Source organism: Manduca sexta, chromosome 12 (genome assembly GCF_014839805.1).
Source record: "Manduca sexta isolate Smith_Timp_Sample1 chromosome 12, JHU_Msex_v1.0, whole genome shotgun sequence".
Classification (NCBI taxonomy): Eukaryota; Metazoa; Arthropoda; class Insecta; order Lepidoptera; family Sphingidae; genus Manduca; species Manduca sexta.
Genome location: NC_051126.1, coordinates 4,892,236 through 4,920,234, shown reverse-complemented (window position 1 = coordinate 4,920,234; position 27,999 = coordinate 4,892,236). Strand labels below are relative to the sequence as shown.

General features: G+C 34.4%; 3 protein-coding genes across 5 annotated transcripts; all 3 read left to right on the top strand.

The window, feature by feature from the left end:
* Window position 1: 1 nt before the first annotated feature.
* On the top strand, window positions 2–27,694 carry LOC115443601. 3 transcript variants are annotated; one of them, XM_030169066.2, is made up of 4 exons: window positions 2–229; window positions 894–1,084; window positions 1,450–1,619; window positions 27,221–27,694. In XM_030169066.2, exons 1-4 carry the CDS (start codon window positions 70–72, stop codon window positions 27,414–27,416), a joined length of 717 nt encoding a protein of 238 aa, XP_030024926.2. In that variant the 5' UTR covers window positions 2–69; the 3' UTR covers window positions 27,417–27,694. The 3 variants fall into 3 exon arrangements, with proteins under 3 accessions (XP_030024926.2, XP_030024925.1, XP_030024924.2); XM_030169065.2 differs by lacking the exon at window positions 27,221–27,694 and adding an exon at window positions 2,259–2,885; XM_030169064.2 differs by lacking the exons at window positions 2–229; window positions 894–1,084; window positions 1,450–1,619 and adding exons at window positions 24,929–25,162; window positions 26,249–26,439; window positions 26,771–26,940.
* On the top strand, window positions 4,645–7,686 carry LOC115443604. The gene is made up of 4 exons (XM_030169067.2): window positions 4,645–4,897; window positions 6,012–6,193; window positions 6,572–6,741; window positions 7,058–7,686. The coding sequence occupies exons 1-4, from the start codon at window positions 4,738–4,740 to the stop codon at window positions 7,251–7,253; spliced, it is 708 nt and encodes a 235-aa protein (XP_030024927.1). The 5' UTR covers window positions 4,645–4,737; the 3' UTR covers window positions 7,254–7,686.
* Window positions 13,880–15,720, top strand: LOC115443600. The gene is made up of 4 exons (XM_030169063.2): window positions 13,880–14,103; window positions 14,463–14,647; window positions 15,041–15,210; window positions 15,482–15,720. The coding sequence occupies exons 1-4, from the start codon at window positions 13,944–13,946 to the stop codon at window positions 15,675–15,677; spliced, it is 711 nt and encodes a 236-aa protein (XP_030024923.2). The 5' UTR covers window positions 13,880–13,943; the 3' UTR covers window positions 15,678–15,720.
* Window positions 27,695–27,999: the final 305 nt, after the last annotated feature.

Below are 27,999 nucleotides of genomic sequence, written 5' to 3'. Positions count from 1 at the left end.
GATAATAACACACTGCCCCAGTGTCCACTGCCTCATTACTCGTGTTGTTTGCAGTTCATTTGGGTAAACATGTCCGAGCCTAAAGTGTGGTCTCGTTTTTCCGTTAAAGCCAAGGATGGAAAAGTGTTGAAATTACGCATTGAAGCCATGACGGAGGACAGAAGAGAGGAGTTGATGAATTTGTTAATAAACTATTTTATACCGGAAGAGTCGCTGCACAAAAGTTTAGGTTAGTACTACTTAGGATTTGATGCTCAGGTCATATTTAGTTGCCGTCTGCATCTGATATCAACTGTTTTTCTTAACGGTGACTTATCACTTATACTTTTTTTTTATTTTTGACTTTATTTTATTATTCTGTAAAATCAGCATCAAAATTATATATAAAGATTTTAATCATATTTACCAAATAGATATGAGCATACGTGGGGGTGTGGTGGGATTACGACGGTTTGTCTTCCTCACACACACGCTGTTACAGCCTTTTTCTCATACCTATTAAATTCCCTCTGAAAGGGCTTTTTGCAACCGCTTATCAGTTGACAGTCCATTGAAAAAGTACGTTTGTAATGTAATATCATTTACATTAATAAATAGTTTAATTTTATTATATAAATAATTAATAGATATAATTATAAAATTTAACATTTCTATTGCTGTATAGAGCACAATATCTCCGGAGAGATACGCAGAAATTGGACAAGTGAAATGAATTCATTTGTCAGCCTGTCAATAATTATTTTTGTGATATGTATATGGCATAAATTTGTAGATGTACCTATCATGCTCACGTCTGTATTACTTACATCAGCTGGTAAAAAACCCTTTTGGTATTAAGTCTGCCTATATACTTCGCTGCATGTAAAGTGTATAAATAATAAAATGTTTTTAAGGTATACCCCAAAAACCCGACGCATTGGCAGAACTAATAGAAACTTATAAGGAATTTTGGAGTGAAAAACCAAATCAAAATTTAACCATTTGTGTGTCCGACGATGAAACTGAAACCAGAGGTGAATTACTTGGCGCATCGCTGATAGCTTTGGAAGCCAGAGAGGATGCGTCTAAAGAAAAACCACATTACGTATGATTATTTTTTATTTAATTTACAAAAAGAAGTTGTAATTTATGTTCAAATTAAACTTAGACATTTATTGTTGGACGACTAAAAGTCAAGTTGTGTTAGTAATGGACGATTGCCTTAATTAGATTGTCTATTCTAGGACAAAGTAATTATCAGTTGTTAGATCAAAATATACCGAAAACCTAAATGTAATTGCTTACCAATTACCAGTCTCTCTTCTAATAAGTTTCAATTCAATTACTTCCATCACTCATTAATAGATTACGGTTGCAAGCCACCAAAATGTATGTGAAATATTATTTTAAATATAGTGGAAATATACATTTTGAAGGTAAACTCTTAACAAAACCGTCTAATTCTTACAGGAACCGAACACTGAAGAAATGAAGAAATTTATCGAAATATACTACGTTATGGCAGCGAAATACAATGCTTTTGACAAATACGATTTTGATAAGTTCTACAATGGTAGAGGACTTGTTGTTCATCCAAAATGCAGAGGTCTTGGTATCGCTCAAGAGTTCCTCAGAGTGAGGTAACATGACTTACAGTTCTATTGATTTTTATTTAAGCGGTTTCAAGGTTGTCACCACTTTAGCGGCGTAAAGGTAGACACCGTTATAGAGGAACAGATGGTTGGATTCTTCTATGTAAAGAAAGATTTCCATTGAGGCAGATTTTACGCTTGACCGGCCGCGGCCTCTACGACGGTTCCTATGTGGAAGTGGTATATACGCTGCGCGTCGCGCAAATATTACCATCGCAATCCAGTATCGTATATCGCCATCTAGTGTAATTACTGTGCAATATCACTACGGTTGTGTCAATACATCAATCATCGTGCAGTTCCGGTGATGTTGACGAGATGTCGGTGTATGCACTAATTGTACTGCCATATTATAATCTACAAATCAAATGGAATTCTAACAGAAAAAATTAGGAAATCAAAAACATTTTTTTTTTTATTATAACATAGCTGAGTTATGAGCTAGTTTATGGATCAGCGAAAGGATGAATCCTAACGGGTAATCTCACAAAGTTCAAAGCAGTATTATCACTATAAATATTGATTATTTGTATGGTAATGAAACACCATAGCTCATTAATATTTCCCATTTTTTTAAGTCTAAGTAATAAAGTAGATATGCGTTTAAAACTGTGCTATTGATTCCAGACGACTGGTGTGCAAAGAAAATAATATCCCAATGACTGGAGCATGGATGACAGCATACGGAACACAGAAGGCAGCCGCGCGTGACAACTGGGAAACCGTATTCGAGATGAATACCGAAGATTATGCGAAGGAAGTAGGAATTAAATTTGAAAATGTACCACCTACTTTTATGTATATGATTGGTAGAAGCGAATAAATCGTTTTAGTTTCTTCATAAATTGTAAAGTAAAAGAAACAACTTAAGTAAATGCCATAAAAATAACTACAACACAAATGACGTACAGTTAAAGCTATAATGCCTCTTTGAGACTATCGTCGAATAATTCATTCAGTTCACGAATATATGACTATGAATTATGAGTAATTAATATACACAACTAAGCTGTTTAAACATTAATGCTCGTATCTATTCGACTAATCGAGAAGTATCTATACCAGACGTAAAAGAAAAAAAATCCACAAACCAAACCTCATAATTATTTACAAAAAAGGATTATAACTATTCCTTACTGGCAATGATGATATTAGCTCCTTATGGTAAAAGTTTTTTGTAATTATTATCATGCATCAAAATAAAATTTAATAAGATTATATTTTATTACCATTAAATAAATCCTGAGCAGAATATCACACCTTTTATTTGCCTCCGTCATGGAATGTGGGTATTTTTCCTTTGTCTTTTAACTATCTAATTATATAATAATATAAATATGACAGAGGGTTCCTTTGTGCCTAATGTGTATAGACGGGTCTTCGGTCTCTAATTCCAAATAATTGTATAATGGCGCAAAATGCCCGACTTCATGCTGAACAAGACTTAGAAAAGTCATTACAAAGCATTGCTACTAAATATTTCTATCAAATGATGTTTTCGATACTTGTATTCCCAAAAAATGACGTAAAAGGTACTACAGTAGACTATATCCGGTTTGGTTTACTGCTGAATTAATACGTGAATTGAAACTAATACTTACATTACATGGAAACTGGAAGCGATGTAAATCACAGGGAGATTATTAATTATATTCCAAGCACAGAGAGGCTTTAATGCTTAAAATTGCATCAGAATACCGGTCAAACATAAAACATATCGAAAGCAACATCGTTTCTAACTCAAAAGATTTTTGGGTACACTGTGACTATTTTTAGTCGAGAGACCTATTTCAACATACGGCAGTTCATGCTTGCCTGTAACTAATAAAAATATACCAAATAAAAATTGTGAATAATGACAGAGTAAACCTCAATTGATTTCGTAAAAAGTCTTCAAACGTGTGCGTCCGTGCGTACCTGCTCACCTCCAGTGGCGAAGCGTCTATATAACTCGATTCCTACCGGCTCCCCTTTTAGGTTTATTATAGTTTGTTTTTTGTTTCTGTTAAATTGGCCGCGATATGTTACCTAAGGCATTTTTTTTGCCTCGGATTACCTTTTGAAAATTTTCACTCTTCGCCACTGGTGCTTAGGACTCCCTCTCATCAGGGTCGTAGCTAGACTTGAATTTAAGGTAGGGCAGCTGTTATTACAAGCAGGGCGGAAATAAAAATGTTACTAAATCTGATCTGCTCAATCGATTTTTGGTTTCCTTGACTCGTGAACGCGAGCAAAAAAAAAAAGTTTCATACTTAAGTAATTGTTAAGGTAATATACAGATTGTAACAAAATTCCTATAAATCTCGAAAGAGAGTTATTTCACCTATGAATACGAATAATTCTTACTATGGGACCAACTTCCAAATCGTAAAATAAAAAACCCGCCGCTCCATATCTTTTCATTGAGTAGTAATGTACAATTTTGTTAATTATTAAGGTAAGGCATTAGTATTTTAAGGTAGGGCATTAGTATTTTAAGGTAGGGCATTGCCCCAAAATGCACCCCCCCTAGCCACGGCCCTGCCTCCCATGTCCTTGAGCATGCGACGGTATAGTGAATTGACCTACCACTGGTGGTGGGTATCTCATATTATGTGAGAGTCCGTCAAATATTAAGGTCATGTGTGTGGGATATATTTGTGATCAAAATCGAACACTGAATAACCTCCTGGAACAGGTTCCGCGATTAACTACATACTGTATATATAACCTCCGTTCCAAAGATGGCTTGTACGCTAATATAACATTTCAAGATCAAATATACACTGGCGTTGCAGCACTCGTGAAATATTTCTAAAGTGTTTTTTAGACGACGTTCCTTTCATGTAGTAACAGCTGTTATGTCGACATACCTAAATTTGTAGCTAATATTTAACGAAAACTATTTGTCTTTCTTCCGTCGTACAAATAATCACTGTTTTGATAGCGATAGCGAGTTATTATTAATTAATTTCCAAATTCGTAGTATTTAAATTTATAAAGTTATCACCTATAACCAAGAGATAAGAAGCGAATGAATCAATAAATATAATGTAACGATAAAAATACACTGCCCCAGTGTCCACTGCCTCATATCTCGCGTTGTTTCCAATTCATTCGGTTAAACATGTCCGAGCCTAAAGTGTGGTCTCGTTTTTCTGCAAAATCTAAGGATGGAAAAGTGTTAAAATTTCGCATAGAAGCCATGACGGATGACAGAAAAGAGGATTTGATGAATTTGTTAATGACTTATTTTGTACCCGAAGAGTCGATGCACAGAGGTCCAGGTTAGTACTTACTATATTACGGTTTGTTGCTAAGATCGTATTTAGTTGCAGTCTGTATCTGATATCACTCCCTTGTCTTACCGATGACTTTGTTGCTTATTGACTTATTACTTATCTATTTTTTATTTTGTTTTGTATTTTTAGTTTGTTTCTTATTATTATACCTATAACTAAAATACTCTAAAGAAATACTTCTGTGAAAACAGCATGCAAATTGGTTGAATAATAAAGTGGAGGTGTGGTGGAGTTATTACACTATGTCTTCCTCACGCACACATTGTTACGCCCGGTTACACACGGTGACGTCACAGTTTCCATTTATGTTATCTGAGAGCTACCCCTTCCACTAAATTTTTAAGCTTATGACTTATTTATTAAACTGTGGATTTTTAAAATTCCTTTCTCAAACATTTTTGAAATATGTATTTAAAAAATAGATAACTATCATACTATAATTACATCTTATATAGGGATACGATACTAAACACAATGCAGTTTAAAATAATGCTGACTAACGTATTGGATATATTATTCATCATAACATTATGTATATCGGCATTAACAATCTAATGGATCATGACGTGTTAACTAGTAGAAAAGTTTATTAAGTTCAAGTCACTAATAATTTAAATGACATTCCATCATGAATATCGGGCGATCAAAAAAAAAAAAAAGACAAAAATAGACTTTATTTCATGCCCATTAAAGTCGCTCTCAAAGGTTTGTTTGCAGCCGCTTATCAATTATCAGTTAACAGTCAATTGATAAAGTACGTTTGTAATTATAATCAGTAATCATTTACATTAATAAATAAGTTATCTTTATTACCTATATAAATAATAGATATAATTATAAAATGTACAATTTTTTACTCCATATCTCGGGAGAAATATTATGCAGAAATTGAACAGGGGAAATGAATTCACTTGTTAGCAGCCAATCAGTATTTTTGTGATATATGGAATACATTTGTAGATGTACATGCTCATGTCTATATCCCTTAATTTTGACTGGTAAAAAATCCTTTGGTACTAAGTCTATAGGTGGAATTAGTACCAAAGGATTTTTTACTTATCTGCATGTATATTGTATAATTAAAAAAAATGATTTTTAGGTATACCCAAAAGTCCCGAAGCAATGGCAGAAATACTAGAAGTTTATAAGGATCTTTGGAGTGTAAAATCAAATCAAAATTTAACTATTTGTGTGTCCGACGATGAAACTGAATCTAGAAGTGAATTACTTGGCGCATCGTTGATAGCTTTGGAAACGAGAGAAGAAGAAAAAACACATTACGTATGATTATATTTTACTTAATTTACAAAAGAAGCTGTAATTTATGTTCAAATTAAACTAAGACACGTATTGTTGGACCACTAAAAGTCAGGTAGTGTTAGTAGTGGATGATTGCCTTAATTAGATTATCGATTCTAGGACAAGATAATTATCAGTTGTTGGACCAAAATAAACCAAAAACCTATGTAAATGCTTACCAACTACCACTCTCTCTTCTAATAAGTTTTAATTCAATTATTTCCAACACTCCCTTCATAAATAGATTACGGTTGCAAACCACCAAAATGTATGTGAAGTCGTAAATATTATTTTAATTTAATATAATAAGAATATACCTTTTGATGGTAAACTCTTAACAAAACCGTCTAATTCTTACAGAACCCGATCACCGAAGTCATCAAAAAATCTATCAAAGTATACACATGTCTGGCAACGAAATACAATGTTTTTGAAAAACACGATTTGGATGAATTTTATAATGGGAGAGGAGTTGTGGTTCATCCAAAATGTAGAGGTCTTGGTATCGCTCAAGAGTTCCTTAGAGTGAGGTAACAAGGCTTACAATTTTCTTGTTTTTCATTATTTAAACTACAAATCAAATGTAATTCCAACGATCAAGTTTTACGTAATCAAGAGCTGAAAATTCTTTTTTCAAACATAGACCAGCAAACGAGCTAATTTATGGATCACGGAAAGGATGAATCCTTACGGATAATCTCACAAAGTTCAAAGCAGTATTATCATTACATATTGATTATTTGTATGTGAATAAAACACCATTAGTTCGTTATGTTAACATTTCTAATTTTTTTAAAGTCTAACTAATAAAGCGTATGCTATTTGAAAATATGCCATTTATTCCAGACGACTAGTGTGCAAAGAACATAGTATCCCAATGACTGGAGCATGGATGACATCATTTGGAACACAGAAGGCAGCCATCCGAGATAACTGGGAAACCGTATTCGAGATAAATACCGAAGATTTCGGGAAGGAAGTAGGAGTTAAATTTGAAAATGTACCACCGACTTTTCTGTATATGATCGGTAGATGCGAATGAATAGTTTTAGTTTCTTCATAAATTGTAAAGTAAAAGAAACAACTTAAGTAAATAATGTCTTAAAAGTAACTACAACACAAATGACGAATAGTTAATGCTATAAACGCCTCATTGAGACTATCGTCGAATAATTCGTTCAGTTCACGAATATATGACTATGAATTATGAGTAATGAATATACCCAACTAAGCTGTTTAGACATTCGTGCTCGTGTATATTCGACTGTACTCGACAAGTATCTTTATCAGATGTAAAAGAAAAAAAATCCAGAAACCAAACCTCATAATTATTTATAAAAAAAGATTATAATCGTTACTGTCAAAGATGAAATTAGCCCTTAATGGTAAAAGATTTTTGTAATTATTATCATGCTATCAAAAATAAAATTTAATTAAATTATATTTTATTTGCATTAAATAAATCATGGGCAGGATATGAGAACTTTTATTTGGTTCCGTCATGGAATGTGTGTATTTTTCTTTTGTCTTTTAACTAACCAATAATATAATAATATAAATATGACAGGGGGTTCCTCTCTGTGTATAGACGGGTCTTTGGACTCTTATTCCAAATAATTTTATAATGGGTCAAAAAGCCGTACTTAATGCTAAACAAGAATTAGAAAAGACAATTTAAATATCTGAGATGGAGTGTAAAATCAGTGAGCAAAGTGCAATAATAAGTGACCAAGTGCAAACAATATACTTGCTAAAATTTGCTGTAGAGGGTAATTCACAACCGATTGCTTTAACGTCAACAAAAATAACAAGAGATCCACTGGCGCAATCAGCGACGTAGCGCTCTCCAAGACACGTGTGATCCAATAGGAGTAGATTATACTACGTAGGGATAGAAATACGCCGTGCGGTAGAGTACTACTTTCCGCGCGCTTTCCAATCACTCTAAAGCGCTGCAAATAATTTGGGACAGCGCAGGGAGAAGACCTCTGGGTTAGCCTAATGCTCAGTGAACGCATTCTTTATGTTTGCGTCATTTATATTAGACCTATTGCCAGTGATGATTTTTACATGCACTGGTTTTGCCAGATCGATGGTTTTTTGCAATGTCTAAAAGTCAAGAATTATTTTGGGTGACCTAAACATACGTAGTGCGTGCGAAAATATTAAAAAGTATTATTGTTCATTTTATAATTTGGGTGAGAAGAATGATGTACTAAATTCGTATGGAGGAGTGGTAGATGTGATTCTTGTCTGTGAAATTGAACATAATATAATTGCTTCCTCGTTTTAAGTGACAGAGGGAATTGTACAACCTGATGCATACCATCCAGCGTTAGACATCTCAGTCGAACTAACCACTCTCAGAAATTTGATGTTTTCTAAACTTGCAAATCAATTTAAATTGATGGAAATTTCTGAGCTGCGATTTTGAATGTAGGTATTGTCAGACTCGAATGTAGTGGGTTGAAGTAATATAAATGAAGTCCACACGTAAAGAAAGTTTATTAGCACAGAGTAAAAGTACAATACACACAAGAGTAGAAGAAACATCTACTACAAGAAAGAAGTAGAGAAAAAAAGAGAAAGCCTGAAGCAAAACGAAAGTAACATATTGCGATTTGTGAGGCTTTGTATTATACAAAATCTTTGGACAATAAACGAGATTTCGTTATTTTTACTGACTCCAAATGCGCTTTACAATACCTGGCTCAATTGTACCTCGGCTATCCGAGGCACACCGATTGCCTACTCCATCCTTGAACTAGTTCAGGATTTGAAACATCAATTTAAATCCATAGTACTGCAGTAGATCCCCTCTCATTGTTATTTTGAGGAGGTATAAGACATTTGGTATAAGACAGTCCAACCACACTCTCCTAAAATACCTTGGATAGATAATAAGCTTCAACTGATATGCGGATGCATACAGCCCTTTCAGAGCGAATTTAATAGGCATCAAATAAAGTCGGCCGTAACAGTATCTGCGTGAAGAAGGCAAAGCGTCGTAACCCCGCCACAACAAAATATGAATAAAATCTTTATATTTCAACCAATTTTGTTGCTAATTTTACAGAAGAATAAAATAAAGTAAAAAAAAAATAGGAAAGTATAAGTGATAAATCACCATTAGCAACAGTCACCGTTAAGAAAAGCAATTAATATCAGATGCAGACGGCAACGAAATATGACCTGAGCATCAAATCCCAATATAGTAATTACCTAAACTTTTATGCAGCGACTCTTCGGGTATAAAATAGTTTATTAACAAATTCATCAAATCCTCTTTTCTGTCCTTCGTCATAGTTTCTATACGTAATTTCAACACTGTTCCTTCCTTGGCTTTTCCAGAAAAACGAGACCACACTTTAGGCCCGGACATGTTTAACCGAATGAATTGCAAACAACGCGAACAATGAGGCAGTGGACACTGGGGCAGTGTGTTATTATCGTCATATTATATGTATTGGCTTATAGAGTTCTTATCATCTAATCAGAGGTGATAACTTAACAAAGTTAGATACTACGAATATTCCCGATGGGGTATGCAGAGGCGCAACTAGGGCACCCACTTTTACCAAGTGTGTCTCATCCTGTGACGTAATAGGGAGCGATCTTATCGCCATATCGGGCACAAATTCCAAATTCTGGGCTGATACTGAGTAGAAAAACCCAAATTGAGTTTAATTAAAATAACTGACGGAGGAAAGAAAAATAGTTGTCATTAAATTTTGATCGACTTTCATATCATATTAAGATGGAATGGCTCTTATGACGAAATAGAAGTTATGGCGATGTTCTTAAGGATAAATCTCCACGTAATATAACTAGAATTCAGTGTCGCATTTTGGAAATGACAGATGTTTAATAATGTAGAACATTTCGACGATCGATTGGCAGACTAACTGACTTAAGCGACATTTTGTCGAAAAATTGAGATTAGGTTCAAAAAATGAAAAATAAATTGATTTCAAATATGAATAAAAGTCAATTTTGCAAATAATTGTCGCTTAAGTCGCCCATAATTATAAAAAGACGGATATGCCCCCGTAGACGGATATGTTCCGTAGACGGAATAGGGCTCCCTGACTTTATAAAAATTTAATATTATGCATCAGTAGTCACTAGCCAGAGTAATATGTTAGATTTGAAAATGCTGGCCGCCATCTTTAATATTATTATCTTAGGCTCAATTAGTTTCTAAGTAGATCGGCTTAGACAAGTTTTGGACTACAATACAAGAGTCTAATTAACACTGGAGCCAATTTGAGACTAACAAGTTCTCGCTATAGTATATTCCGCAAGAACTTCCAGACGCGTTTATCCTAGTAGAAATATTTTAATAAGTGTATATAAATGCGACTTGCCGCAATCTTTGCAAGCTCTTAAATTTGCAGAAGTCGGCTTGCCATGACTGTTTACACAGTAAAAGTAACTTGCGTTGGATAACTTCTGAACCATAAAAGATACATCTCCGCGATAATGATGCCAAAGTTTTCGAAATAATTTCCAAAGATATAATATCTCGTGGTGTAGTTTGTTCAAACTAATTGTGGTAGATAGAGAACAGCTATTTGATACGCCCAATGCGTTGGGTTGTACTGTTTGTAACGAATCTATACTATTATATAAAGCTGAAGAGTTTGTTTGTTTGTTTGTTTGTTTGAACGCGCTAATCTCAGGAACTACTGGTCCAAACTGAAAAATTATTTTTGCGTTGGATAGCCTTTTGTGCGTGGAGTGCTATAGGCTATATATCATCACGCTATATTCAATAGGAGCGGAGCAGTAATGGCTAATCTCAGGAACTACCGGTCCGAACTGAAAAATTATTTTTGCGTTGGATAGCCTTTTGTTCGTGGAGTGCTATAGGCTATATATCATCACGCTATACCCAATAGGAGCAGAGCAGTAATGGCTAATCTCAGGAACTACCGGTTCGAACTAAAAATTCATTTTGTATTGGATAGCCTTTTGTTCGTGAAGTGCTATAGGCTATATATCATCACGCTATGACCAATAGGAGCAGAGCAGTAATGCCTAATCTCAGAAACTAGGAGTTTAAACTGAATAATTCTTTTTGTGTTGGATAGCCCTTTGTTCCTGGAATGCTATAGGCTATATATATCATCACGCTATGCCCAATAGGAGCGGAGCAGTAATCGCTAATCTTAGGAACTACCGGTTCGAACTGAAAAAATATTTTTGTGTTGGATAGCCCTTTGTTCCTGGAGTGCTATAGGTTATATATCGTCACGCTATGACCAATAGGAGCGGAGCAGTAATGAAACATGCTGCAAAAACGGGGACAATTTATTAGTTTTGAGAGATTCTGTTGCGTGCGCTGCGTAAACGGTTAAAGTTATGCAACAATAATGTATGACGGGATTGTTCCTCTTAAAAAGTTCTACAAAAATATATCATAAAACAAAGTCCCCCGCTGCATCGGTCTGCCCGAACGTGTTAAACTCAAAAACTACCCAATGTATTAGGATAATATTTGGTATGGAGACAGTTTGAGACCTTGGGAAGAACATAGGCTCCCGGGAAAATATATAGCGTGACTTTTATAACGGAAAACTTTAGCCCGAAAAACTTTATAACGCGGGCGGAGCCGCGGGCAAAAGCTAGTATATTTATAAAAGAGACGGAACCCGGCACTGGAATGATCAACTTTACTCTGTTGCGTTAATGCTATGAATCAGTAGTGTATAATCAGTGGGTAGTACGTGAAGAATTTGTATTCAGATTAACATTATCAAAATAATGAGTCACGCTGAGTAGACGCTATTAGATTGTTGCCGAAGAGCACTGCTTTATTAGTATCAGCAACTGTCATTTTAATAACAGAGTAATGTAATATACAGGGTGTCCCAGAAAGTAGTGTCAAGCGGAGGCCCAGAGATAGAGTACCCATTGGGGTATCCGAATCATCCCCATATATGTTCCGCGATTTTTCATAGTTTTCGAGTTATGAATATTATTCAGAATTTTGAGAATTATCGATTGGAACGATTAAATGTTTTCTTTTTAAAAAAGTAGAAAACTTATTCGAGATTTTTTTTATTGCATCTAAATTAACATTAGTTGTACTTTTTTGCTAAAAACAATCAGCTTCGTAACTTATATAAAAATTATAAAAATGTTGGTGTAAAGTGAAAATCTTATGTTCTATGAATTATGACTTAAATTTTATTCTTTAAATTTAAAATCCTAAACAGGTGACTTCGTGTTCTGAGGTAGGTCAAAAACTTCTCCAGACTCTCAACTTACATATTCATTGAAAAACATAGTCTTCATAGGGGCTATTTTGGCTAAAATCAGTCTTAAAAGTCGGCAAGGTGGAAAATTCTTAAAATTTGCCATTAGATTACAATTATTTTTTTTTGACTTCTCATCACTCCTAAGATTAATTAGTTTGTAAACTAACCGAAAATGACTGCACGAAAGCTATAAGTTAAACATTTGGCATATTCTTGTGTTTAGGTTCAATTAATTTTGCATGATTCGTTCTCGTGGTTTAAAGGTTGTAAATGTGGGTGTAACTCTTTTACCTGCGATTATAATGAACTGAGAGGATAAGAGACCACCACGATGATAACTCACGGTGTCTGCTTGACGACTTTTTCCAAGTCGCCGAGCTTTTTATTACTTTAAACTAATTCAAACTCCTAATACAGGTTATTACGGGGGACTGTAGGAGGAATTTGGACGCTATAAATAAATTGCTATAAAATTAATTTCGACCATGGATAAAACAAAGATTTTTCGTCGATTTATTGCGTAGGAACTTTTTTTAAACATTTTATTACGTATAAAACTAGTAGGAATTAGACATGTAGAACTTGTCAGGCTTTAATCAGGTAATCTTTAATGTAATAAAAGTTTACTTAAAAATTATTATTTACGAAACGACCAATTAGACCAAGGCACGTACCTCGAGCGGGGTCGAGGCGCCATCTTTACTATTCAGGTAGGCCATGATTGCTTTGGATATACGTTGGAGGATTCATGATAGTGACTGATCGAGTTGGTTAACGATTTCTCAACGGAGATTATATGTTCTTTAAAGTAAGATCGGTTTCCTGAACCTACTGCTTGGTCTCAATTGTCCACTTTTCACTTTTCAACACAAATATAGTTTAATTTAAATTCAAATAAAAAAAATATCTGTGATCATTGTGTTTTGTGCTCGCATTTTACCCTGATGACGCCCACTAAGTCTGCAACCACTAATGACGATGTCAACGGGAATAATGCATATCCGACACACACACACACACATATATATATATATATATATATATATATATATATATATATATATATATATATATATATATACCTACGTTCCAAATATGGCTTTTAACCTTATATAGCATTTCAAGTTCAAAAATACTCTGGCGTTGCAGCATTCGCAAAATATTTCTCAAGTATTTTTAAACGACGTTTATTTCATGTAATAAATAGCTGTTATGTCGAAATACCTAAATATATACTAATCTTTAACGTAATCTATTTTGCTGTCCTCCCTCGTACAAATAATCGATATTTTGACAGCGATAGCGAGCTATGATTAATTAATTTGCAAATTCGTTGTATTTAACTTTGTAGTCATCACCTATGACTAAGAGATAAGAAGTGTCCATACATGTATATAACGATAAAAACACACTGCCCCAGTATCCACTGCTTCATTTCTCGTGTTGTTTGCAATTCCTTCGGCCTAAACATGTCCGAGCCTAAAGTGTGGTCTCGTTTTTCCGCAAAAGCCAAGGATGGAACAGTGTTGAAATTTCGCATACAAGCCATGACGGAGGATAGAAAAGAGGATTTGATGAATTTGTTAATGACTTATTTTGTACCCGAAGAGTCGATGCACAAAGGTTTAGGTTAGTACTATATTACGATTTGATGCTAAGATCATAATATTTAGTTATCGTCTGCCTTTGATATTACTCGCTTGTCTTACCGATGACTATGTTGCTAATCGTGAGTAATTACTTTTACTTTCCTATATTTTATTTGTATTTAATTTCATATTATATAACTGAAAATAATACTATAAAGAAAATAATTCTAACGTGAATTTTTTGCTCATAACAATATTTGAAATATGGTATAAATTTGTAGATGTACATGTTATGCTCATGTGTGCATCACCTAACTTCGACTGATAAAAAATCCCTTCGGTACTAAGTCTGCCTATATAACTGCATGTAAAGTGTATAAATACATAAATTGTTTTAAGGTATACCCAAAAATCCTGAAGCAATGGCAGAACTACTAGAAATTTATAAAGAACTTTGGAGTGTAAAACCAAATCAAAATTTAACCATTTGTGTCTCGGACGATGAAACTGAAACCAGAAGTGAATTATTTGGCGCATCGCTGATAATTTTGGACAAGAGGGAAGAAAAAGAAAAACTACATTACGTATGATTATAATATTTTACTTAATTTTCATTTTCAATTTTCAAAAGAAGCTGTAATTTATGTTCAAATTTAACTTAGACACTAATTGTTGGATGACTAAAAGTAAGGTTGTGCTAGGAATAGACGATTGCCTTAATTAGATTGTCTATTCTAGGACAAGGTAATTATCAGATGTTAGACCAAAATAAACCAAAAACCTATGTAAATGCTTACCAACTACCACTCTCTTTTCTAATAAGTTTTAATTCAATTATTTCCAACACTCCCTTCATAAATAGATTACGGTTCCAAACCACCAAAATGTATGTGAAGTCGTAAATATTATTTTAATTTAATAAAGTGATATATACATTTTGAGGGTAAACTGTTAATAAAATTGTCTATTTCTTACAGGAACCGATCAGTGAAGTAATCAAGGAATCTATCAAAATAGCGTCATGTCTGTCAATGAAATACAATGTTTTTGAAAAACATGATTTGAATGAATTTTACGATGGGAGGGGAGTTGTGGTTCATCCAAAATGTAGAGGTCTTGGTATCGCTCAAGAGTTCCTCAAAGTGAGGTAACACGACCAGCCATTTTGTTTTTCATTTTAATGATCTACAAATCAAATGGAATACTAACGGAAGAGATTTACGTAATCAAAAGCTGAAAATTTGTTTTTTATAACATAGACTAGCAAATTAGATGGTTATGGACCAGGGAATGGGTTGACCTTCTAGGGAAATTTTACAAAATTCAAAGCAGTATTATCACTATATATTTATTGTTTGTATGTGAATAAAACACCGTAGTAAAGCGTATGTAATTTGAAACTGTGCCATTGATTCCAGACGACTGGTTTGCAAAGAACATAATGTCCCGATGACTGGAGCATGGATGACTTCATTTGGAACACAGAAAGCAGCCATCCGTGACAACTGGGAAACCGTATTCGAATTGAATACCGAAGATTTTGCGAAGGAAGTAGGAGTTAAATTTGAAAATGTACCACCGACTTTTATGTTTATGATTGCTAAAGTCGAATAAATGGTTTTAGTTTCTTCTAAAGAAAGAAACAACTAAAGTAAAATCTATAATTCCTCACCTGAGGCTATCATCGAATAATTCGTTCACGAATATATGACTATGAATTACGAGTAACAATTACGAATACACCCAAGTAAGCTGTTTATACATTCATGCGCATTTAAAAATCGTGCTTATTTAGAAAAAAAGTTACTGAAACCGATCCTTACTGTCAATTATGAAATTAGCCCTTAATGGAAACAGGTTTTTGTAATTATTATCATGATATGACACCTTCTATTTGCTTTCATCATGTAGGTATTTTTCTTTTGTCTTTTAATTAACCAATAACTGTGTGCTATAGACGTGTCTCCTGACTTTAAAATCAAATAATTTTATGATTGCGCAAAAAGTCCTATTTAACGCTGAAAAAGAATTAGAAAAGACAATTTCTAATTTATATTAAAATCTCTGAAATTACACTCCATTAACATAAAAACCAGTGAGCATAGTGCAATAATAAGTGATTATTGCACTATGACTTGATTAGATTGTGACTAAGTGCAAACAATCTAACCTGTTAGATTACATAGACGACATAGCCTCAGCTGTTGATAGCGAACATACAGTAGATGCCATAATAATATCAGCCCTGTATTAAATACTTGCCCACTGCTGAGCACGGGCCTCCTCTACTACTGAGAGGGATTAGGCTTTAGTCCACCACGCTGGCCTAGTGCGGATGGGTAGACTTCACACACCTTCGAAATTCCTATAGAGAACTTCTCAGATGTGCAGGTTTCCTCACGATGTTTTCCTTCACCGTTTAAAGCGAACGATAAATTCACAAAGAATACACACTTGATTTTAGAAAAGTCAGAGGTGTTAGCCCTTGGGATTTGAACCTGCGGACATTCGTCTTGGCAGTCTGTTCCACACTCAACTAGGCTATCGCCACTTTTTGTAGATGCCATATATATAGATTTTACAAAAGCTTTTGACACAGTTAATCATAAAATTACAATTAGAAAACTACACGCATTTGGTATTAACGGTCCTCTTAACTTTACTGGTGTCATTTATATTTAAAACAGACCTTCAACTTTCGTTATTGATGGATGCCCTTCTAAACCCTTTATAACTACATCTGGAGTACCCCAAAGTTCCAATTTAGATCCATTTTTATTAACATAATTATAATAATAAGCCCGCTAAAGTCCAGCCACGTAGAGGGCGGACACGTGATTTTTTTATTTTACTGGCATGGCTAACATGGCTCTGTCAACCCATAAAATATGGAGACACGTTCGATGAGAAAACGATTAGAGTCGCTGCCCGGGGGCGATCGCCGGGGCGCACCTGAAGCCGGTGCTAGGTGCCACAGCATGCGAATCATCGGCGACGTGGAGCTGAACAGCCGGGCTCCCGTCGACAAGAATACTACAGCCGAAGACCAGGGAGGGCATGTGCCTCCCACATTTATAGATGAAACAATAGATAAGCATCGCTGTAGAACATTATCTTCATCTTCATCCTCAACACGTAGCCTATTTCAAACTCCTCCATCATCCTCATAATGGTTTTAACAACCTATATCTCCCTCAACGGTGCCGTTAAATACGCCAGTAGATGTTGTACAGGAGGCAAGCGCCAACAAACCTGTACCCACTGCCGGCAACAAACGCGCGAGAATCAGATGGACGTTAGAAATGAGTACTCACATCTGGCGCAACTATCTAATGATCCCCATACTAGAAACTCAGAAGAGAGGCTACCTTAATTTACTACACGACAGGTTTTATGAAAAGTTCAGCAACATTGAAATGCCAGTACAAAGTTTAGGAGACCAATGTAGAGCCATAGTCAAAAACAATCTCTTCCCCATAAACACACAAAAAGAAATAGAACAGGAAGTAAGGATTTATCTAGAGCAGTTATCACAAGATTCAATAGATACATGTACACATAACACTCAAATTCAAGCAGAATGCAATGGTCAGACGATTTGAATGAAATTCTGATTAGATGTTATTACGATGTAACAGAAAATGAAAAGAACACAATAGCATACAGACAAAAACTACACACTAAGTTTATTGAAACGTGCCCTCATCTAAGTCACCTAACAGAACAAAAGGTTGCGGATCAGAGGAGATCGATAATTAAAAACAAATTAATTAGAAATGATACACTCAAACAAATTAGAGACAACACTGAAAACCAGAATCAAAACTCTTGGGCGCAAAATACCCAGATAACGCAATCAAATAATGCAAACTCTCAAGAACCCTCAATAATACGGCTCAACTATAATACAACCACATCAACTATAGATCATTCATCTCAGTCAAACACCTATCACCCACTAAACACTACATGCCACGAATATACAGATAACTTAATAGAACAAACAATAACACACAGCCCATACATTCATTTACACTTGAAGAAGACAAAATAGTCAAAGAATTTGAATACGCTTTAAGGAAATTCAGACACTGACCCGACTCTTAGACCATATATTCCTAAGTAAAAATCTTCCCGTAAATTAGCAAGTACTGTCGATCATATTAATAACAACATTCTCACAAAATATTTGACATCGGGGCTGGACTTCACCACAACTCAAACAATCATTTACACAGCTGCATATACACCAATTATATGTAACGAATGTAAAATTAGAGAAAAAGGGTACAGCAGATAGTATTGTCAACAAAATTACATACCACCATGGCAAAAATGCCTTTGACATAATATAATACAGTCTTTTCGGAAAGCAATAGCTAGATTAACACAATACATAAACGGAAATAGAAATTCAAAATTAATTGGACATATTGAAAGAGTCAAGAATAAATACAAAACTCACTCCCGATATGAAGAAACCAACCTAACAAACGAACAGTATTTAGATACATTAAAACAAAAACTTAATGCAGCCTCTAGCAGATTTGGGCAATGTATTACACGCACTCTTAGAAAGCAGCAAAATAAACAGTTTATTAACAATAAAAGACAATTCTATAGGCTTTCAACAGGCACTTGAAATAAATCAGAAAGTAACGAAAACAGAACTTATATAAACGTAGATTAAACACAAACTTCCGATCCCGATTAAACTCTAGAAATTTAATTAAAGCTATTAACACTTTTGCTATACCCATTTTATCTTACTCTTTTGGGAACATCCATTGGATATAAACCGACCTAAAAAGTTCTAAACTACCATTAATACCAAAATGACAGCCCACAGGAAACACCACACTTATTTATTTTTTTTGTTTTCGCGGAGAAAGTACCTTTTGCCTACCGCCTAGACTTCGTGGGGGGCTGAGCTGGTTATGTTGGGGTCACCGTGCCTTACGATCCGGCGTTGCGTCGCCCGGATTTGATGTTGACCTTCGGGCGACCGCCGGGCCGAGTCTCTAACCTAACAACGCACGACATACCAACTAAAACTCCGCGGTGGCCCTCTTCGGCGCATTAGAGACGGCCGCGGGCTTTCTCTGACGGAAATGTCATGTTAGTATATATATAACACGATTCTGCTATTAAAATGTCAGTTGCTGAAACTAATTAGGCAGTGTTTCTTGGCTAATAGCGTCTACGCAGTGTGACTCATTATTTTGATAATGTTAATCTGATTACTCAAATTCTTCACGTACCACCCACTGATTATACACTACTGATTTATAACACTAACACAACAGAGTAAAGTTGATATAATTTCCAGTGCTGGGTTCCGTGTCTTTTATAAATATATTCGTTACAAACAGTACAACTGTAACGCATTGGACGTATCAAACAGCTGTTCTCTATCTACCATACTGAGTTTATTACAATCAGTTTGAACAAACTACACCACGAGATGTTTGGAAATTATTTCGACAACTTTGGCATCATCATCGCAGAGATGTGTCTTTTATTGTTCAGAAGTTATCTACCGCAAGTTAATTTTACTGTGTAAACAGTCGTGGCAAGCACACTATGCAATGCAAATCATCATCTGCAAATTTTGGAGTTTACAGAGCTTGCGGCACGTCGCATTTGTATAATCTTATTAAAATATTTCCTCTAGGATAAACGCGTCTGGAAGTACTTGCGCAACATACTACTACGAGATCATAAAATCGGCTCTAGTGTTAACCAGACTCTAATTTTGTGGTCCAAAACTTGTCCAGGTATCGACTTTGAAACTAATTGAGTATAAAATAATACTTACTGTTCAAGATGGCGGCCAGCATTACCAAATCTAACATATAACGCTGTTTAATGACTACAGGATCCAGAATATTAAATGTTGTGATAAAATAATTACATAATGTTATAATATAAACACCCACACCCAAAATCCAATTTTTCAGATGTATCGCAACACCGAATATTACTATAAGTAACCGTAATCTAGTAACAGAATATGCATAGTTACCGTAGTACATATAATATATCGATGTAGTTCAGATTAGGAGTCCCTACTCCGTCTATTTCGTCTAATCGAAGGACAGTTTTGATAGCCGTATCGGTAAATAGAGAATTTTTGACTCTTTTATCTATACGGCTATCGAAGCTATCCTTCGAAAAGAACGCCCATAATTGCAAATAGACGGATTCACCCCTATAGATGGAAAAGGGCCCACTAACCTTACCAATTTTTTTTTATTTTGTAGTTGTTCTAAATAAGACGAGTTTCAAATCACATGTTAAAATTTATTAATACTAATATTAGATTTTCAATTTATAATAAAACTAGCTTTTGCCCGCGGCTCCGCCCGCGTTACAAAGTTTTTCGGGCTAAAGTTTTCCGTTATAAAAGTCACGCTATATATTTTCCCGGGAGCCTATGTTCTTCCCAGGGTCTCAAACTGTCTCCATACCAAATTTTATCCTAATACGTTGGGTAGTTTTTGAGTTTAACACGTTCGGGCAGACCGATGCAGCGGGGGATTTTGTTTTATGATATATTTTTGTAGAACTTTTTAAGAGGAATAATCCCGTCATACATTATTGTTGCATAACTTTAACCGTTTACGCAGCGCACGCAACAGAAGCTCTCAAAACTAATAAATTGTCCCCGTTTTGGCATCATGTTTCATTACTGCTCCACTCCTATTGGTCATAGCGTGACGATATATAACCTATAGCACTCCAGGAACAAAGGGCTATCCAACACAAAAATATTTTTTCAGTTCGAACCGGTAGTTCCTGAGATTAGCGATTACTGCTCCGCTCCTTTTGGGCATAGCGTGATGATATATATAGCCTATAGCATTCCAGGAACAAAGGGCTACCCAACACAAAAAGAATTATTCAGTTCAAACTCCTAGTTTCTGAGATTAGCCATTACTGCTCTGCTCCTATTGGTCATAGCGTGATGATATATAGCCTATAGCACTTCACGAATAAAGGGCTATCCAATACAAAATTATTTTTTTAGTTCGAACCGGTAGTTCCTGAGATTAGCCATTACTGCTCTGCTCCTATTGGGTATAGCGTGATGATATATAGCCTATAGCACTCCACGAACAAAGGGCTATCCAACGCAAAAAGAATTTTTCAGTTCGGACCGGTAGTTCCTGAAATTAGCCATTACTGCTCCGCTCGTATTGGGTATAGCGTGATGATATATAGCCTATAGCACTCCACGAACAAAGGGCTATCCAACGCAAAAATAATTTTTCAGTTCGGACCGGTAGTTCCTGAGATTAGGCATTACTGCTCCGCTCCTATTGGGTATAGCGTGATGATATATAGCCTATAGCACTCCACGAACAAAGGGCTATCCAACGCAAAAAGAATTTTTCAGTTCGGACCGGTAGTTCCTGAGATTAGGTATTACTGCTCCGCTCCTATTGGGTATAGCGTGATGATATATAGCCTATAGCACTCCACGAACATAGGACTATCCAACGCAAAAAGAATTTTTCAGTTCGGACCGGTAGTTCCTGAGATTAGGCATTACTGCTCCGCTCCTATTGGGTATAGCGTGATGATATATAGCCTATAGCACTCCACGAACATAGGGCTATCCAACGCAAAAAGAATTTTTCAGTTTGGATCGGTAGTTCCTGAGATTAGCGCGTTCAAACAAACAAACAAACTCTTCAGCTTTATATAATAGTATAGATTTAATATTAGATTTTCAATTTATAATAAAATGTACATAGTATTTTAAAACATTTTATGTTACGTAATACAAAAGGAATTCTAAGATTGTACAGAGTGGACTTTGTAAAGATTATCATACATTAATTTTGCGTACGTGCGATGGTTACTCACAGTACCGTGAAAAACAACAAAATACTTATTATCCATCTTTATCTTTCACACGGTGGATGATACTAGTTTGTATCAAGGGTTTACCATTGACATTAATCTTATAGATATGACAAATATTTTAGATATCAATCATTTAAAATTGATGATATTTTACAATGACATGTACATGTATTACACATTAATTTGAATATTTCTAAGATTTTCTTAAAGTAATCACAAATATAAACGTGTTATATTAAGAAGAAATACCTAATAAAATGAAACCAATTTATGAAATAAATATAACGCAGATTAGGTCTGATTTTCGGTCTATAACTAATTATATTGTTTAAAATATACACATCCTAGATAATAATATTATGATGTTGACATTAGTTGGTGAAAGCGCCCGACTGCATGTTGCGGCAAATGTTCCTGTTGCTATAAGCCGTTGTTTGAATAGGCGTTTTTAAAGATAATTAAATATTTTGTTATACATAACGATATTTAGAAACAAGAACTGATATGTATTTAAAAATAAAGTATAGTGTTATTTCAGAGTATAGTAAAATCAAATAAATAACACAGATATCGAAAAGTTAACGATGTAAAATTACTTGCTGTTGAAGGTTTTTGGGCTAATGTTTAAGTCCTCTTTTTGCACAACTATGAGTGAACTGAAGTGAAATGCAAGTGGAACGGTTTCATCAGGACATAAAAGAGATGGAGAAATAATACCAGAAACGGTAGAATATCAAAATAATAGGTGATTACTGTGGGTCACTACAGAGAACAATAAAGCGCAATACATAGGCGAAAAAGCTACGCAGTAAATTTTACGGAGAAAAGGGAGAGGAAATATAAATAAATTAGCATTTAATATGAGAATTTAAGTAATTAAATATGATTTTAAGCGAATGTGTAACCAAATTAAAAAAAACTGTGACGTCTTTCATTTTTATAGATCAAATTTTCACTGATTTTTTTAAGTATTTTCGGAGGCGCGCGGGCCGCATCGAGGGTTGGTGTGCGCTAGTATTAAATTCATATCATATTGTGAAAGAATGGTGGGTGATAAAAAATTTGCTATAAAATACGGTTTTAGCATCAATAAAATGTATAGGTAACTTTGTTTAAAAAATATTTTTTTTGTTGACCTGTGTATAATTAATGATGTGTGCATTGCTACTAATTATTTTGTATCGAATGATGTTTTCAATGCTTGTATTCTCAAGAAACGAAGTAAAGGGTACTACAGTAGACTTTATCGGGTTTGGTTTAGTGCTAAATTAATACGTGAATTGAAACTTATACATACTTACATTGCATGCGAACTGGAAGCGATGCAAATCAAAGGAAGATTATGAATTATTTTCCCAGCACAGAGAGGCCTTAATACTTAAAATTGCAGGAAAGCAACATCATATCTAACTCACAAGATTTCTGGGTATACAGTGTGTATTTTTAGTCGAGAGGCCTATTTCAACACACGGCAGTTCATGCTTGCCTGTAACTAATAAAGATATTCGCAATAAAAAATAATGAAAAATGGCAGAGTAAACCTCAATTTTTTTTCCTAAAAGGTCTCCAAACGTCTGGGTACCCTAATCAGTGGCGAAGCATCTATACAACTCGATTCTTACCGGCTTCCCCTTTAAGTCTATTAATGTTCGTCTTTTTTTTCTGTTAAATTGGCCTCAATATGTTACCTAAGGTAATTTTTTTCCCTCGGTTTACCTTTTGAAAAATTTCACCCTTTGCCACTGGTGCTTAGGGCTCCCTCCCACATCCTTGAGCATGCAACGGCACGATGAATTGACCAAACATCCTCAGGCGTTAGTTCACACCTAACATAAGGTTGTAGAAAGGAATTTGGCGGTTTGGAAATATCTCCCGATACAGCCTAGTCGCTCGTTTCACATGGTCTTTGGATCACGCGTAGGCACGAACCATATGCCAGTATTCTTCGTTTGAATATTGGTAAAACATCATATTCTAATATTGACACAGTACATGTCACTCGCAGGATAGTAAATACGAATCCTATAAGCGCTGGCGCGACGGTAATAATTTTTACATGCGGAAGTAACGACGTTTTCGCACTGACTGCGGGGTGCGCGGGATTGCTCTATTGTTTTCAAGCGCACACAGCGTCTCAAAATATATTTTTTAATGGAAATTCCCGTCAAATATTATGGTCATATGTGTGATATAAATTTGCGACGAGAATGGAAAACTGCATAAACTCCTGAAACAGGTCCCTCAACTAACCTTTGACACTGTATATATACTTACATATAACCTACATTCCAAAGGTGGCTTCGGACCTAATATAGCTCCTAAGGTCAAATATACACCGGCGTTGCAGCATTCACAAGATATTTCTCAAATGTTTTTTAGAGGACGTTTCTTTCACGTAGTTAATAGCTGTTATGTCGACATTCCTAAATTTGTAGCTAATCTTTAACGCAAACTATTTTTCTACTCCTTCGTACAAATAATTTCGTACAAATTTGACGGTGTCCACCAATTTCGTAAAAAGTGTAGTTCTTTGTACGTTAACCAAACCAATAAATAACAATTATGTAAACTTCAAACTTTACACTCCACAATGCGTAGGTTAGTGTGTAACATTGTAAAAACATAGTTTATCCTTTAAATTATTTTCGCATGCTAGTTATAAATTATTCTCTTATTGTTAGTCTATCTTTAAATTAGTTTTCAAATTCACTTGTTGTCAGATCTCGATTGTAAAGTTTTACAAATAATGTTGTATACACCTGTAAAGGTTTATCTCCTAGTATAAGAAAATTCATTGTATTAGTTGTAAGGTTATAGTGGTAAACCGATGGTGTAACTATTGAACAAATAAAAAAATTAAAATAAATAAGATAAAATAATCGCTATTTGGACAGCGATACCGAGTTAATATTAATTAATTTCCAAATTCCTCGTATTTATCTTTGGAAACTCATCATCTATGACTAAGAGATAAGAAGTGTATGAGTACACATATAACGATAAAAACACACTGCCCCGGTGTCCAATGTCTCATTTCTCGCGTTGTTTGCAATTCCTTCGGGTAAACATGTCCGAACCTAAAGTGTGGTCTCGTTTTTCCGCAAAAGCCAAGGATGGAACGGTGTTGAAATTTCGCATACAAGCCATGACGGAGGACAGAAAAGAGGATTTGATGAATTTGTTAATGACCCATTATGTACCCGAAGAGTCAATGCACAGATGTCTAGGTAAGTACTATATTACGGTTTGATGCTAAGGTCATATTTTGTTGCCGTCTGCATCTAATATTACTCGCTTGTCATACCCATGACTTTGTTGCTTATCGTTACTAATTACTTATTCTTTCCTATTTTTTATTTTGTACTTTATTTCATATTATGTAACTGAAAATATTACTATAAAGAAATACTTCTGTGAAAACAGTATTAAAAATGGTCAAAAAATAAGGGGGGGGGGGGGTCCGTGGTTATTATATTATGTCTTCCTCACGCCCAGACTGTTGCGCATGGTGACGTCACAGATGCCATTTATTTATTATATTCGACAGCCACCCCTTCCACTTAATTTCAAAGCTTTATAACTTATTTATTAAACTGTGGATTTTTTAAAATTCTTTTTCCGCTATATTTAAGATGACAAACATATTCGAAATATGTATTAAAATAAGTAGTTAACTATCATACTATAATGACATCTTACATATATTGGGGATACGATACCAAACACAGGGCAGTTAAAAATTATGCTGACTAATATATTGGATATATTATTCCTATTATTAGTATCGGCATTGACAATCGGATGGATCATGATGTGTTAACTAGTAGGAAAGTTTATTAAGTTCAACTAACTAGTAATTTAAATGATATTTCATCCTGCATATCAGGCCATCAAAAACAAAAAGAAAATACCAAAAATAGACTTTATTTCATGCCTATTAAAGTCGCTCTCAAAGGTCTGTTTGCAGCCGCTTATCAGTTAACAGTCAATTGATAAAGTATCTACGTGTGTAATGAAATATTTACATAAAAAAATAGTTTAATTTATTATATAAATATTAGATATAATTATAAAATCTACAATTGTTTACTCCATATCTCCAGGGAAATATGTAGTAATTGAACAAGGGAAATGAATACATTTGTCAACCAGTCAATCAATATTTTTGTGATTTATGGTATAAATTTGTAGATGTACCTATCATGCTCATGCCTGTATTACCTAACTGCGACTGGTAAAAAAAGCTTTTGGTATCAGTCGGCCTATGTACTTCTCTGCATGTACAGAATATAAATAAATAATGTGTTTTTAAGGTATACCCAAGAATCCGGAAGCAATGGCAGAAGTACTAGAAATTTATAAGGATCTTTGGAGTGAAAAACCAAATCACAATTTAACCATTTGTGTCTCGGAAGATGAAACTGAAACCAGAAGTGAATTATTTGGCGCATCGCTGATAATTTTAGAAACGAGAGAAGGAAAATCTAAAGAAATAATACATTACGTAAGATTCTATTTTAATTCATTTACAAAAAAAGCTGTTATTTATGTTGAAATTAAACTAAGACACGTATTGTAGGACGACTGAAATCCAGGTTGTGTTAGTAATTGATTCTTAGACCAAAATAGATCGGAAACCCGGGTAATTACTTACCAATTACCACTATCTCTTCAAATAAGTTTAAATTCAATTATTTCCAGGACTCCCTTCATTAATAGATTACGATTGCAAACCACCAAAATTTATGTGAAATCTTAAATATTATTTTAATTTAATATAATCGAAATATACATTTTGAGGGTAAACTCTTAATAAAATCCTCTACTTTTTACAGAACCCGGTCACTGAATTACTCAAGGAATCTATCAAAATATACAAATATCTGTCAATGAAATATAATATTTTTGAAAAACACGATATCGATAAATACTACTATGGGGGAGGAGTTGTGGTTCATCCAAAATGTAGAGGTCTTGGTATCGCTCAAGAGTTCCTTAGAGTGAGGTAACACGATAGTTCTCTTGTTTTTCATTTTTATAATCTACAAATCAAATAGAATTCTAACGGAAAAATTTTACGAAATCAAAAGCTAAAAATTCTTTTTTATAACAAAGATCAGCAAACGAACTAGTTTATGGATTAGGGAAAATATTGACCCTCATGGGTAATCTCACAAAGTTCAAAGCAGTATTATGATATTTGTATATTGATTATTTGTGTTTGAATAAAACACTATTAGTTCATATTTTTTTAAGTCTCATTAGAACTGCACAATTGATTCCAGACGACTGGTGTGCAAAGAACATAATATCCCAATGACTGGAGCATGGATGACGTCATTTGGAACACAGAAGGCAGCCGCCCGTGACAATTGGGAAACCGCATACGAGTTGAATACCGAAGATATTGGGAAGGAAGTCGGAGTTAAATTTGAAAATGTACCACCTACTTTTATGTATATGATTGCTAGGAATGAATAAATGGTTTAATTTTCTAAATGAATTATAAAAGTAAAAGAAACATCTTAAGTAACGACCATAAAAATAACTACAACGCAAATAATGCTCGTTTAAAACTATAATGAACCTACTAGTTTCAAAATGAGATGTAAAAGTAGCCACAAAACAAACCCCATAATTATTTAGAAAAAAGAACTACAATTGATAGTTACTGTCACAGTGTCAATGAAGAAATGGACACATAGTGGTTAAAGGTTTTTGTAATTATTATCGTGCTATTAAAAATTAATATAATCCAATTGTATTTTATTTCCACCTAATAAATCATGATCAGGATAAGACTCCTTTTAGCAAAGTGCAATAATAAGTGACCTATTACAAACAATCTAACCTATCAAATTACATTATAACTGTTATATAGATGAAGAAGCTTCAGACGTTGGTAGTGAACATGAAGAAGATGCTATAATATATAGTTAAACAGATTTTACAAAAGATTTTGACAAAGTAAATCGTACAATTATAATTAGAAAACGACATGCATTAGGTATTAAAGGTCCTCTTAACTTTACTGGTGTAATTCATACTTAAAAAGCAAACCTTC

Excerpts from the sequence above, each read along its gene's own strand:
- LOC115443604 (XM_030169067.2), top strand. The coding sequence starts at position 4,738 with ATGTCCGAGCCTAAAGTGTGGTCTCGTTTTTCTGCAAAATCTAAGGAT. Across the intron at positions 4,898-6,011 it reads GTCGATGCACAGAGGTCCAG|GTATACCCAAAAGTCCCGAA; the intron begins GTTAGTACTTAC and ends AATGATTTTTAG. Across the intron at positions 6,194-6,571 it reads AAGAAGAAAAAACACATTAC|AACCCGATCACCGAAGTCAT; the intron begins GTATGATTATAT and ends TAATTCTTACAG.
- LOC115443600 (XM_030169063.2), top strand. The coding sequence starts at position 13,944 with ATGTCCGAGCCTAAAGTGTGGTCTCGTTTTTCCGCAAAAGCCAAGGAT. Across the intron at positions 14,648-15,040 it reads AAAAAGAAAAACTACATTAC|GAACCGATCAGTGAAGTAAT; the intron begins GTATGATTATAA and ends TATTTCTTACAG. Across the intron at positions 15,211-15,481 it reads CAAGAGTTCCTCAAAGTGAG|ACGACTGGTTTGCAAAGAAC; the intron begins GTAACACGACCA and ends CATTGATTCCAG.
- LOC115443601 (XM_030169064.2), top strand. The coding sequence starts at position 24,961 with ATGTCTCATTTCTCGCGTTGTTTGCAATTCCTTCGGGTAAACATGTCC. Across the intron at positions 25,163-26,248 it reads GTCAATGCACAGATGTCTAG|GTATACCCAAGAATCCGGAA; the intron begins GTAAGTACTATA and ends TGTGTTTTTAAG. Across the intron at positions 26,941-27,220 it reads CAAGAGTTCCTTAGAGTGAG|ACGACTGGTGTGCAAAGAAC; the intron begins GTAACACGATAG and ends AATTGATTCCAG.